The 12,632-nt window shown below is 42.8% G+C and overlaps 1 protein-coding gene across 2 annotated transcripts; it reads right to left on the reverse strand.

Annotated features, from left to right (window-relative positions):
* Nucleotides 1–976: 976 nt before the first annotated feature.
* On the reverse strand, nucleotides 977–11,727 carry zc2hc1a (zinc finger, C2HC-type containing 1A). 2 transcript variants are annotated; one of them, XM_053412761.1, is made up of 10 exons: nucleotides 11,647–11,727; nucleotides 11,071–11,138; nucleotides 7,556–7,672; nucleotides 6,965–6,991; nucleotides 5,903–6,044; nucleotides 5,448–5,590; nucleotides 4,735–4,840; nucleotides 3,526–3,601; nucleotides 2,991–3,095; nucleotides 977–2,716 (listed from the first exon to the last, which is right to left on the reverse strand). In XM_053412761.1, exons 1-10 carry the CDS (start codon nucleotides 11,663–11,665, stop codon nucleotides 2,581–2,583), a joined length of 939 nt encoding a protein of 312 aa, XP_053268736.1. In that variant the 5' UTR covers nucleotides 11,666–11,727; the 3' UTR covers nucleotides 977–2,580. The 2 variants fall into 2 exon arrangements, with proteins under 2 accessions (XP_053268736.1, XP_053268737.1); XM_053412762.1 differs by lacking the exon at nucleotides 6,965–6,991.
* Nucleotides 11,728–12,632: the final 905 nt, after the last annotated feature.

The following is a 12,632-nucleotide window of genomic DNA, read 5'->3' on the forward strand; positions in this document are numbered from 1 at the left end:
ATATGATTGGCTGCTGTGATTTCTTGGATGGGCGTGGAAGACTAAGAACAAGACTTTCAAATGAGGTTTAGCTTAGTTAGGTTAAAATAGCAGCAACTCAACCTCCTCTGCCAGAGTCTCAGGAAGGTGTGTATTGATATGACCGGGATGTATATTCATTTAGGCTGACATATTCTTCAGGGTGCAATGATCAAATTTCACTGAAAAACTCTGAAAATATGACATATCCAGGGGCTTTTACTTTGAAATCAAACATCAGAGGGTGTTAGACTCCGAGGTGGTGATCTGTCATTCTGAAGTGAGATTCAGACTCTTCTTCATCATAATGTTTTACTTATTATTCACAGAGTGCTAATGCCAATCGATCCAAAAAAAAAATGTAGTCTTCATTTTTATTGGAAGTTGTTTTTCCTAACTTCAGAAACTGTTCAAGTGTCCCGTCCCATTAACCGGAAGGTCGCCTTTTCATTTAGAAATCACCCATACATGCTCGTAACATAATGCTTCATAAGCCCGGTGGGGGTGAGTTGGGCCATGTGTTTCATAGCGGAGGCTTATGGCCATAGTGTCCTTAATCCTGGGCTGTGATGTAGCACTACGCCCCCTCCGGACAGTCGGCGACTAACAGGGGTCGGCAAACTTCAGCTCACGAAGGTCGTGAGCTGCGGAGCCTCGCTTCTAGGTCGCTGAGCCTCGACTCCGTCCTCCGGTTGAAGGAGGCAGAGGAGTCACTGAACGTGAGAGACACTCGGAGCAGGAGAGAGCGGTGCAGCGAGAGTAAGGGAGGGAAGCCATCGTTAAAAGATTGTCGCTAGAGCACCAGAGAGGAAGTATTTGTTTCACTTCCATCTAAGCAACCCCCCCCCCAGCCATGGGCAAAGCTGTCTCCCACTTCCAAAAACCCTGATCAACATTATCTACAGCACCACAATGTTTTCTGCTTCTTCTCCCTTCAACATACAGTCTCACAACTTGGTCTTTTACCAATTGATGTTTATTGATGGAGAACATACATGACATTAGGTGCACAACTGTATCCAGGAGACTAAGTGTTGTCATAAGTAAAGGAAAACACACCGGTCCAGTCTGTTTAAGTATTTCCAGTCATGCACCATTAACATAGTGTTTTTCTCTTGTGGAAGTTGAATTAATGCTATACTTTTTTTAAGATTATTATAACTACGACTGATATGAAATTTGAGGTTAATGATCATTAACATTAATTAATTAATTAATCATTAACTATGCATTTTTTGTATTCCCACTTGTAAAAGATCTGTGTGGGGCCATAAAGTGTCGTTTTGTATCAAGCAGAGATATCAACCACATCCACACAGAGCATTTAATATGTTACTGTTCTCTTAATCAGACTGAAGACCGACTAAAGACAGTTTTGAGGAAAATAAAAACTGCAACAAACCCAGGTAGATTTCATACAAATTCAAATAAAACCACATTTCAATTCTGCAGAACATCAACAAATCATGCAGCCAATTTTCATTTGGTGAAAATAAATAGCTGATTTCATTGTATAAAATGAGAGGGGATAAAAAGGGACAGAGGAAATACTACATTGGCCTAGACTCTAGAACATGTTGGTCAAGGGAGAGCTGACGTTTTAACAGGTAGTTAATTTTTTCGGACTGGTCCCAGACAAACCGCAGCAATGCACATTTTTTTCCGAGAACATTTCCTTGAGAGAAACACACCATTTTCTTCAGTAGTCATTCATATTGCACGTCAATAGTAACATAGTTTGTGAGGAAGTGGAGGCAGATGGGGGATTTGTTTCAAATCACGGTTGCAGACACAGGGATACAATCACATCTACCTCTTATGATGTGGCCCGCTCTTGTCCTCTACTTCTTTTTCACATTTTCAACCCACCTTTCAGCTTGTATATACACTCTCACTCTTCTCTCCTCTAATTTCTCCTAAGGATGCATTGGGTTTAACTGCTTGTACTGACTTAGCTCTGCAGGGTACTCCTAATTACTGTCAAGGCGACAATACAATTAAGAATTTCAAATAACTCAGACCATATTATTCCCATGAACGAAACTATTGAGGGAAGTTTCTTTTCCTTGTAATTACACATTACAAATTTTCCCATCACCTCTGCACAGCAATGACGTTTATGAGCTGATGGGAACAGCGGCGTCATCGTGGGGGAATCCAGCAGTAAGAAAAATGTCTCTGTGAGTTGTTCCTGTTTCACTAACATCAGCTACTGAGTTGAACAGCTTCATAGCAGATTAGTTATGAAAATGTATCTTTGTGAAAAAAGGGCAGAATTTGCACTGTTCAGCAGGACTGTAAGAGTAATGTTATGTCTAGTGTGCCATCCCTAATTCTAACTTTATAGCTGTTTTTCAAATCCCCTCATCTGAATTTTGTTTCTCACAGCAATTACGAAAAATAAAGAAAACACAGCGCTGCAGAGCCGTCTGCCGGTGACTTTACTGCTGTGAATCTAAACCCAAGGGTAGAAGCACAGGGAACATTAATGGACGGACGTGCAACTCATGAAACTCTCTGAAGCGATCTGGAGTACTGGTGTGTGTCCTTTCTTCCCTCTGCTCAAACACACATCCTCCTGAGGCCACACTCGCAGCAGAACTTTGCGGATTCGACGGGGTACCTGGACCCGCAAGAGTGACAGAACTTGCTCTTCATTTCGTTGTTGTCAACTTCGTTCCCGCCGTCGGCATCTTTCCTGAGAGAGACGACCAGGCAGCACGGTTAGAATCTATGTACTGCAAGTGGTTATAAATGATATTTTTAGAGCTGCTGATAATGGTTGTTAATGTTAAAATATGTATTTATAGTAGTCTAAAACAACTTCTTAACGTAGAGAGTATCTATAACTCAAGTTACTGACTGGAAGCAGATTAGACTGCCGAGCTGTATGCAACAAACCACCTTGACCACAAGAGGTCATTATAGATTAGTTTGATATTATGGATGTTTTTCTTCCTGTCCTAGTTTACCTGGATGAATTGTTGTCTACTTTCTTCTTGTTGAGTCCTACTCCAGGGTAAGCGGTCCTCACGGAGCTGTACGAAGAACTTGCTGCTCGTGTCTTCGTTCCCGCTCTAACAGAGGAATGGGGGGGGGGGGGGGGGGGGGGGCATAAACATACAGTGTCAATATATTTTGTAGATGTTAGTTTAAAATCAAGGTGCACTTTCATTTCTGGGCTACACTGATTTAAAGAAATTCTGTTTTTTTCATTGACCTGAACATTTTGATGTGACTTTCTTTGATTGAGTGATCTTGTCTATACAAAATAACCCCAGCAAAGTTGAAAAAGTTTAGTTTTTAATTCACGTTGTTTATCAGGCTTAACTTAATTTTAAATTCCCAGGGGTAGGGTTATTATTCTATTGGAAATGAAAGACATCAAGCAAAAACACTGTAGGTGGTACGCACAATCATTTAAACTGAACCAACTAATGCTTGAGGAAGCATTAGACATCAAATTTGTGTGTGCGTGTTTGTGTGTGTGTGTGTGTGTACACTTACCCTGATGGAGGGCTTGTGATACCGGAGGGATTCATCCTCACTAAACCTGCAGAGGAGACCTTACCAGCGGGGATTCCTACAACGAGAGAGAGGAGGCAGACAATAGTGAAACAATAGTGAGACATTATCAATTACTGCTGTAGTCCATGTATTAGATGTCTTCACACGTCAACCTGAAGCATAGGTCGAGTCCCATTCTACTATCCCAGGTCCCATGTCTGTTTAACATTATCCTGCCATCATCCTCCAAATAGAAATCCCTACCCCCCCTTGAAACGCAGATACGCACCTTAACTGCCCGAAACCTCAGCTCCCACAATCCACCATCTCTCCACTTATCTATCTGAGCACATCTCAGACTTCACCCTCATGTAGAACGTCTCTCCTTCCAACCGGGTCATTATTTATTATTCCACACTCTCCTCCTGCAAGGACCAGCTAGCAACCATTCAAACCAGATCTCTCTCCTTCACCCACTCCGCCCCCTGGTTCGCCTTGGACCCATTCCCCTCCACCTCTCTGACCTCTTCCACCAGCACACCCCCCACCCGACCCCTCAGATCTGCAGATGCCCACCTCCATCAGGTCCCAAGCACCAAACGATGCACCTCGGGTGACAAGGCATTTTTCAGTCGCCACTCCCTCTCTGTGGAACTCATTACCACACCACATCAAAAATGACCCCACAGTGCATCATTCAAATAGGCCCTCAAAACCCACCTCTTCAGACTTGCCTTTCCCAAATTTGATCCTTTTTCCCAAAGCGTGTTTGAGAGCTTTGAAAAGCAATGTATTATTATTATAATTACTATGTGTAATTACCACGCCCCGGGCCTGGTAACCGACCAGGCCCGGGGCGTGTCAGACAGCACTGACAAAAGTCCTGTGTGTGTGTGTGTGTGTGTGTGTGTGTGTGTGTGTGTGTGTGTGTGTGTGTGCAAAGCTGATTGCAAACGAGTCGCGTTTGTTACCTCACACGGTGACAATAAATGTACGTTAAATAGATCTGAAATCACGAGTGACGAATCACGATAGACTGGTCTGGGTCAGGTATGGGGAGAACATTTTCGGGTCTTTTGGGGTTACAGCTCAAATTTCTGGACCAGTTAAGAACTCAACGTTATAATAAATTCAGCCTGGCCAATAAAAATGTGCCTGTCCAGAGTTTCCCCCTTGAGATGCATGATCAACACATCAGCACTCTCTTACCAGTGGGCTGTCCGAGACCTGATCTCTGGGGTAAACGAGAAGAGGCTGAGGGGATGGTTGATGTAGCAGGGGAGTTGGTCTTCTTAACAGGAGCTGGAGGCTTGCACTGAGAACAGAGAAGAAGGCCACGCTTAATAAAGACGTTCACTTTACAAAGCATTAATGTATTCACACTCCCTGAAGAACCCCTTACATTTCGTTTTTCACTTCCTTTAACCTGCTATAGAGCGTAGATACCTGCTCTCCCTGCACCCTTATAGCTAGATTATGTATCTGGCTCTGCAGAAAGTTATATTGACATGTTTTCAACTGCTACAGAGGAAGAAAATCTGTGAAAACAAATATAGATTCATTCCACAGCAGCAAACTGCAGGTGACAGACTGCTCAATGACTAGGGGCAACTTATTATAATGAGAGAAGCAGAGGTCTTTACCAAAGTGGTTAGGATCCTGCTGTTTTTATAGGCTGTCAGTCATGCATCATGACAGTTGCTAAGTGACAAGGACTTGTTATGAATAAATAGTGCATTCATGTTGTGTCTGGAAAATCTGAAAAATTAGCTTCTCTACTAGGAAAATTCACACAAACGCCTCTACTCACGTATGAACAGATACAGATGGACCAGCTGAGGCGCATGTTCAGTATGTGTGCATGTGTGTGTGTGTCTGTGTTTTTGTGCACACACAATGGCCGCTGCTGCACGTGTGTTTACCTGTGTCCGACCAGGAATCTTCTTGACCTCTGCTGGTTTGCTCTTGTTGGGATTACGGGCGGCCTGCTCCTGGCAGAACTTGATGTGTCTGTCGGCTGCACTCTCGTTAAACCTCCGCTGACAGTGAGGACACTGAACATAGTCTGAGGAAGATGAGAAAATAAACCAGTGGCAGCGCCGACTATAAACCAACCAGCCATATACATTTGTAAGTTTAAACCCACAAAATGGTACAATGCCCTCATTTCCAAGCAATATTTGTCATTTTTACTTTTCTGTGTTCAGTCTTTATACATCATTTCCTGATTCATAAGCAGTCTAAAAAGGAACGTGAGGGCCCAGCTGACTGTCTTGTTGTAGTTATCATCACCCTTGTAGTTCTTAACAGATGGAAATTCAAGGAACAAATCAATTATTAAGTGTAATTCTCACCATGGAGCTACGTTAGAGGTTACCTGGGTCAAATGTCGGAGGAGGAGGTGGGGGTAATGGTCCCCCTTCCTTCATGACCTGAGTAAGATTTTTCGCGGACCGGATAGTAGCAATGAAGTCCTCATGCTTCCTGCGCCAGTTGGACGGCTTCTTGGGGGGCTCTGCCTGGCGGGAGGCAACACAGAGGACATGTTTTTTGACATTTTATGAATTTCTCAAGTAATAATGCAGAGAAGTGGTAGTATAGACTGCTAATATCTATGAACCTGTTCAATTTGAAGAGGATCTGGATAATGATTCAGATTTGAGAATAACTTGTCAAATATATTTTGGGGAGGGTGATGTTTATTCAGTTACTGTCGAATAAGAAATAATCCTTTCCAGTAAAAATCCATGTACCCTTCTAGTTCCTCTTATTTCTGAGTCATGTTTTATTGAGCGCAGCTCTCAATAACCGGTTACTACTGTCAGCATTAATGAACTTTGTTTCCCTTTTTAAATGTCTCCTTTTATCCATAGTGGCTGATGATTTCTGATGATTTCTGACAGCAGCAGCTCAGTGGGCCTCCTCTCATATGCTTCAGTGGTAACACACCAACTTCCTGCCATAATGTTATGGTCATCACATCCATAAAACAGTTTTGTCCGACAAACATAAATAAATAAACTATTTACTTCTCAGGATCTTCACTATGCGACACATTTGGTTATAATTTTACATCCTGAAATCTGAACTGTTATTTTTAGTCCTTGTTGAGGACTTCAATATAAAAAAACAGAAGTATTTGTTTACCCAGTTTTTTTTTTTTGACTCGTCAAAAATTAATAAGAGCCTATGACACAGAGTTATAATAGTGAAGTTAAAACACAGATAGAATTGAGGCAGAAAAGGTGAAATAAAGAAATAAATCAACCTTATAGGGAGTTGAAGAAAGTAGTTAGGAAAGTGATTTTTATTTAATAATGACCACCACCACAAAGCCAAACAATTTCTAAAACCAGATATGGTGAGGTTCCAGATTAATTATGTTGCTGGAAATTCGAATACACAGAAAGAAAGGACAAATAAAGGCAAATCAACTTACTTTTCCAGTAGCAGATGTACTTTGTGACTGAAATTCAATTTAAATTGGTTTACATTTGAAAATATCTGCCAACATAAAATACTGCATGTCTTAAGTGGAAGCTGCAGAATTTGATAAATTGTATCTACTGACCTAGAAATGTTGCATGTAAATATTTAAATCGCAGAACTTTTAGAATATATCCAGGATTTTGTGTGAACATCTTGAGAGATGTTCAATACGGTTATTACATCATCACAATCATCACACTTTTGAGCCACAACCGTCACAGCTCTTAATGCTTTTTTTTTCATGTTGATTTGGTCACATCAGAAACCTATGGAAGCAAAATGTCTAGTGCCTCAAATCCTAATTAAGACAGATATGAGCTAATGGAGATTGAACCTTTTGGTTGGGCACTCTGTGACTTTGACTGGTCACATCTCCCTAAATATAGTTCACAGACAAATTGTTTTAAGGCTCTTTACCCTATTTATCAAAACAGTATATAATCCTCACTATAAAAAATAACAAGTTGGTTCTCACATTGAGGATCAACTTGAACTTGGTGTTGGAGTAAAAGTTGGATTCCCATCTTAGGTGCAGCCTTACCTTTGGTTTGATAGGTTTGAGTACAGAGATGTCTGTGCCCTCCGCTCTCTGTCTACTGGAGTCAAAAGTCTTCCTCCTTTTGGTCATTGACTTTAGGCAGATTTTAGCATGTTTCTCCTGTGGGGGGGTGAGAGAAAAAATTAGAGTAATCACTGTATGTTTGATGATGTTAGATTAAACTACTATATAATCACATTATAATAAATCAATTATTCGAGTGGCGTTATTATTTTATTAGTGCATTGTGATGTAAATCACAAATAGTCCAGAAGTCCCAGTTGTGTGTGTGTGTGTGTGTGTGTGTGTGTGTGTGTGTGTGTGTGTGTGTGTGTGTGGTTAGGGTCAGAAAGGGGATGGAATAAAAACGCAATATGGAAAACCACTACGTGTGCTTATATGAAGACACAATGAAGATTATGTGACTACTGTAGACAGGCCTCGAACCGAATGACTGTCAACACATCAAATATCTATCTATGGGCACTTTAACTGACTGACTGACCAGAGAAACTTCAAGGCTAAATGTGAGAACCCATGATTACGAATGAGAATTTAGAAGTGGGCCCATTGAATGCACTGACATCACGTACACAGTGCAGTGCACACACTCTAAACTGGACTAAATAGCAGGACCAGGCGTGACCAACATAAGAGGGGGCAACAGCAGTCTTGAAAGGTCCAGTGTGTTAGATTTAGGTAAAAGGGATATATTGGCCGAAACTGATAACAAAACAATCCTAGTGATGTTTTCAATACTGTGTTTCATATAAATTGTAGTTGTTGTTTTCTTTCCCCTTTAAGGGGCCCTTTATATTTAAATAATTTATATTTAGATCAGGAGTGGGTCTCTATGGAGGCCACCATGTTTTTTTTTACTGTAGCCCGAACTGGAAAAACTAAGCACCTTTTGAGTTTTTATGACGACTAAAGGTAGCCTGGATGCCAGACGAACTTAGCCCCGCCCACAACAGATTTGGTCGGGCAGTTCGGTCTGGAGTCGCTCCATTGGGAAAAAATTATGGCCCGACCGGGCCAATCAGATTGTCAGGGCGGGCTTTATACGATGATTGACAGATGATCAACGGTAACGTAATCAACCACGTCATCACAGTGCCCTCGGGTTGAATTCGTTTTCAACAAACATGCCTGCCGCTGGCGAGCTGAGATGTGTAGATGCTGCCATTGAGTCTGTTTTAGAAGATATCGACAGCGCATTCATTTTGAAAGAGGAACACAGAACGTGGAGGCGACGCCAAACCACCGCGCTAATCCCTATCGCCCCGGCGCTTGGCTGTTCACAACGGACGCTGAAGCGACGCTGAACCACCGGGCAGCGCTAATAATATCACCCGTTGATCCAGTGGATCGCTGCACGGCTTTGTGCCGGTCACACCGGAGGCTGAAGCACCGCGCTTCGCCAAGGCTGCCTCGCGGTGCTTCAGCCTCCGGTGTGACCGGCACAAAGTTTTAACATGGGAGTGGATGGGAGCCAGCTGTTATTTAAGGCTTGGCGCTGCGCTGAAGCGTCCGGTGTGAACCCGGCGAAAGGCCTCAGTATGCTTCTCCGAGTCCGTTTCGGAATGACGGACGGACGGATCGGACGGACCCTTTTTGATTTATAGTTCTACGAGCCTTTTTGTTGTGAAAACAATTCACCGCCAGAACAGTAGATGGCGAAACGGAAGTCGAGCTTAGACAAGCCTACCTCATGAGGTATATAGAAGAAGTCCACGCTGGTTTATTTACGTCCTCCCGGCTCCTCACACACAGTGAACGATGGCAACTAACAGAAAAAGGATGTTGATGACGCGACAGTTTTTGCTGAATAAAGTGACACCCAGCGGGTCAAAATGCTTTTGTTATCGTGTCTTAGCGCAGCGGTTCCCCGGTCTTGTTTCCAAACTGCGTTGCTAATTCAACAGCTGCAACAGCTTGAAGCTACACGGAGGCAGCTAGCTCCCCCCAGCTTTCACACACAGTCAGCACGGACACCCGATACTAAATACTACCAAGTGTTTGCTTCTAACCTGACGGTGTTTGAGAAACAGTGTCATGACAGCCGTGGGATTAAAGTCAGCGGGTTTTTGCGCTGTTCCCACCGCAGTTAGCATGGTGGCTAGCCCGCTACCCCCGTTATCAAAGTTCGTTATAACCGTATGTGACCGTACACACATGCTGTAAGTGCTCTAACCAGCCACAGTCAGCCGGACAACGCACACTTGTCACATTAACCATAGAGTCGTAGTTGTGATTTTGGTTTATTGTGATGTAGGGAATGGAACAGGAAGTTTCCATTCCGAAATGCTGGCGCTAGCGGACCAATCACAGCCAAGTGCTATCCGTGGGCTGTCCGTCATTTCGACGTGTAGTTAGAAAAATGAGAGCTGCACGAAAAGCTCTCCGAGGAGCCTCGGAGAGGCACGGAGAGGGCGTTCCACGTTGGAGAGGGCGGTCCTATCTGTCCGTGTCCGTCAAAACGGAGAAGCATACATTGGCCTTCAGTAAATAACTCACAATGCGTTGCTTAGCATACGTCACATACTACGTTGCTCTGATTGGTTGTAGGTCTATCCAATTGAGCGAAGAGGAATTTTACTTCCTGGTCAGTTGAAACACGCCCCATAATTTTTTCCCAATGGAGCGACTCCAGACCGAACTGCCCGACCAAAAATGTTGTGGGCGGGGCTAAGTTCGTCTGGCATCCAGGCTAGACTAAAGGCTACCACAGGTTCTCTTTCATGTTTGTATTCAACTGTAACATGCAACTTCACCACTAGATGTCACTAAACTCTACAAACTGAACCTTTAAAAGGTGATAAATATATTAACATGGCATGCTGATGGGTCCTGGTGACCACCATTAAATTCTAGTGCTGGGATACTGGTGACTGTCCTCATGTGCAAGTAGACCAGCACAGCTATGATAGTCCATGGGCTAAACCAGTGCCAAACCAGAACCATCATAAACCATCATTATTTCCATGCTGATCAATGCTGGTTTATTGAGCAGAGGGAACATATAACTCTAAGGGCGTGGTGTCGGAATAGTCCAAGTGGTGCCGCCCTTTCATTTTTAAACTGTTTGTCGGTTAGTACCACTTCATAGCTTCCCTGCTTTTAGACTTTTTAAGCAAAGACACAGACATGTTTTAGCACAATAACAGGTACTAATCCTTGTTTCCAAATCGTGTTCTCTAAATGTGAAACATCTGCTTCAACACATATAGTTTCCCTGCATTGTAAACACTTTCATCTTCCTCACAAAGAGCAGTGCTGGGCCCTGCAGGCTGTTTGGGTCATAGCCAAGAACGCAGTTTTGTCCAATCACCTCACATCCTGTCAGCTGATGATCACTGAGGAAAACACTGTGACCACAGCAACCTCAGCACGACAACAGATCGGGCTTCGAGTCAAAGACAACATTATCTCGATTACATATTATTAGTCTAAAAAAAACACTGCACTGCAGACACGGGGACAGGGAGAGGATTGTTGTAGCTTCTGATTTATTTTACCAGCACTTTACGGTTGAACGATCTCTTGCAGGTGTTGCACTGAGCCAGATCCTGGGGGGCTCCATCGTCTGCAAGCAAATAAATACACGAATAAATGACAGATTGAAATATATAAGTGACACAAGCAGTTGATGAGTGAATCCACCAACAATGTCCAAATACTGAAAACAAACAAAGGTTGTCAGGTTGTAGTTCTGGTAACATATACTTTAGCAGTGTATACACACCCACATATTTATACATAATTATATAAATGCCCCTCAGTATAACGGTACATCGTGTTTCATTAATTTGACAGTTCATTGGTTAGCAATATGCTAACGCTGGGGCAGCTACTGTAGCTAATATCAGGATCAAACCCACAGACACAAACAGAGAGAAAGAAAGAGCCGTTAGCCTTTGGTGACACCTAGCATGACAACAGCTAACCCCTGCTAAAGAAGAGGAGGTTACCGTCAAACCTAACATGTGATATACGCATTTATAAGCCACTGTCATTGAGAAGATGGATCCTGAGCGGCGATAAACACGATTATGCATCCAAACAGCCATAACCTGAACGTAGTTTCCTCTCACCTTCCACCTCCTCCATCATTTTTGTTATTTTCTCTGGAGCTGCTCCCGTTGTTACGGACCGGGAAGAAGGAACAAGAGCACTCCCCCCTACGGACTTCCGGGTTCGCTCACATACAGCGAGCAAGGTCCCTAATTCGTTGCGTTACCTCTGTACCTGTGTCCACTGATAACATTAAATTCAGACACAATTATTTGTGTTGCCCTCTTTGGTTTGTCAGTGATCCAAGCAGCCATGTGTTCGTGGTGATGTGTGAATTATGTTTAGCTCTGAACAGTAGCTGCGTGTTTTCACGTGCTCCTCGGAAGGTCCAGTTTTCTGGACCTTATAGATCAGACCTCGGTTTGACAATGGCATGTGGAAGAAATATGTCTGCCCTTAACAAAATGTGTGGCGTTTAAAGTGTTTTAACATCACGTTGACTTTCTAATATTTGCATAATAACAGAGACCAATAAAAAAGTATTACGTGTGAAAGGTTAATTTAATTAAAAACATATGTACATTACTCACAATTAATCCCAATACAATTAATTTGTATTCGCCAAAAAATGGTGTACAGGCAGACGCGCGTGTGATGGGAATCGCATGCGAATCCACGCGAAGCCATGCTGGGATTTGATTTAGGAAACCAATGTTTGAAAATGAACCATCTTGACCTCACTCATCTTTGGTAACCCAGAGTAACGGCTTGTTGGAACTGCTGCTTCAAGTCCCAACATCCGAGGATCCCATTGGCTGTTGGAGCATGGTACAAGGTAGGTTGAGCAGCAGGTGAAGCCTGGGAGGGGATTTCTCAATATTATTCCCATTAAGTCATCTCACCATTTTTCAAGTGGTGAAGAAATTGGTTGAATCAGACTCATAGTTTAGCTCCAGAAGTAATTTAGTTCAATCCGGTGATATTTACAATGAATTGAAAGAAGGCCACTTCTACATTGCAAATATATTAATTAATCGATTCTAATAATGGTATATAGAGCTTTTTG

This window comes from Pleuronectes platessa, chromosome 20 (genome assembly GCF_947347685.1).
Source record: "Pleuronectes platessa chromosome 20, fPlePla1.1, whole genome shotgun sequence".
NCBI lineage: Eukaryota > Metazoa > Chordata > Actinopteri > Pleuronectiformes > Pleuronectidae > Pleuronectes > Pleuronectes platessa.

Excerpts from the sequence above, each read along its gene's own strand:
- zc2hc1a (XM_053412761.1), bottom strand. Across the intron at positions 7,673-11,070 it reads CGTTCAACCGTAAAGTGCTG|GAGAAACATGCTAAAATCTG; the intron begins GTAAAATAAATC and ends ACCCCCCCACAG. Across the intron at positions 2,717-2,990 it reads GTAGACAACAATTCATCCAG|GAAAGATGCCGACGGCGGGA; the intron begins GTAAACTAGGAC and ends CGTCTCTCTCAG.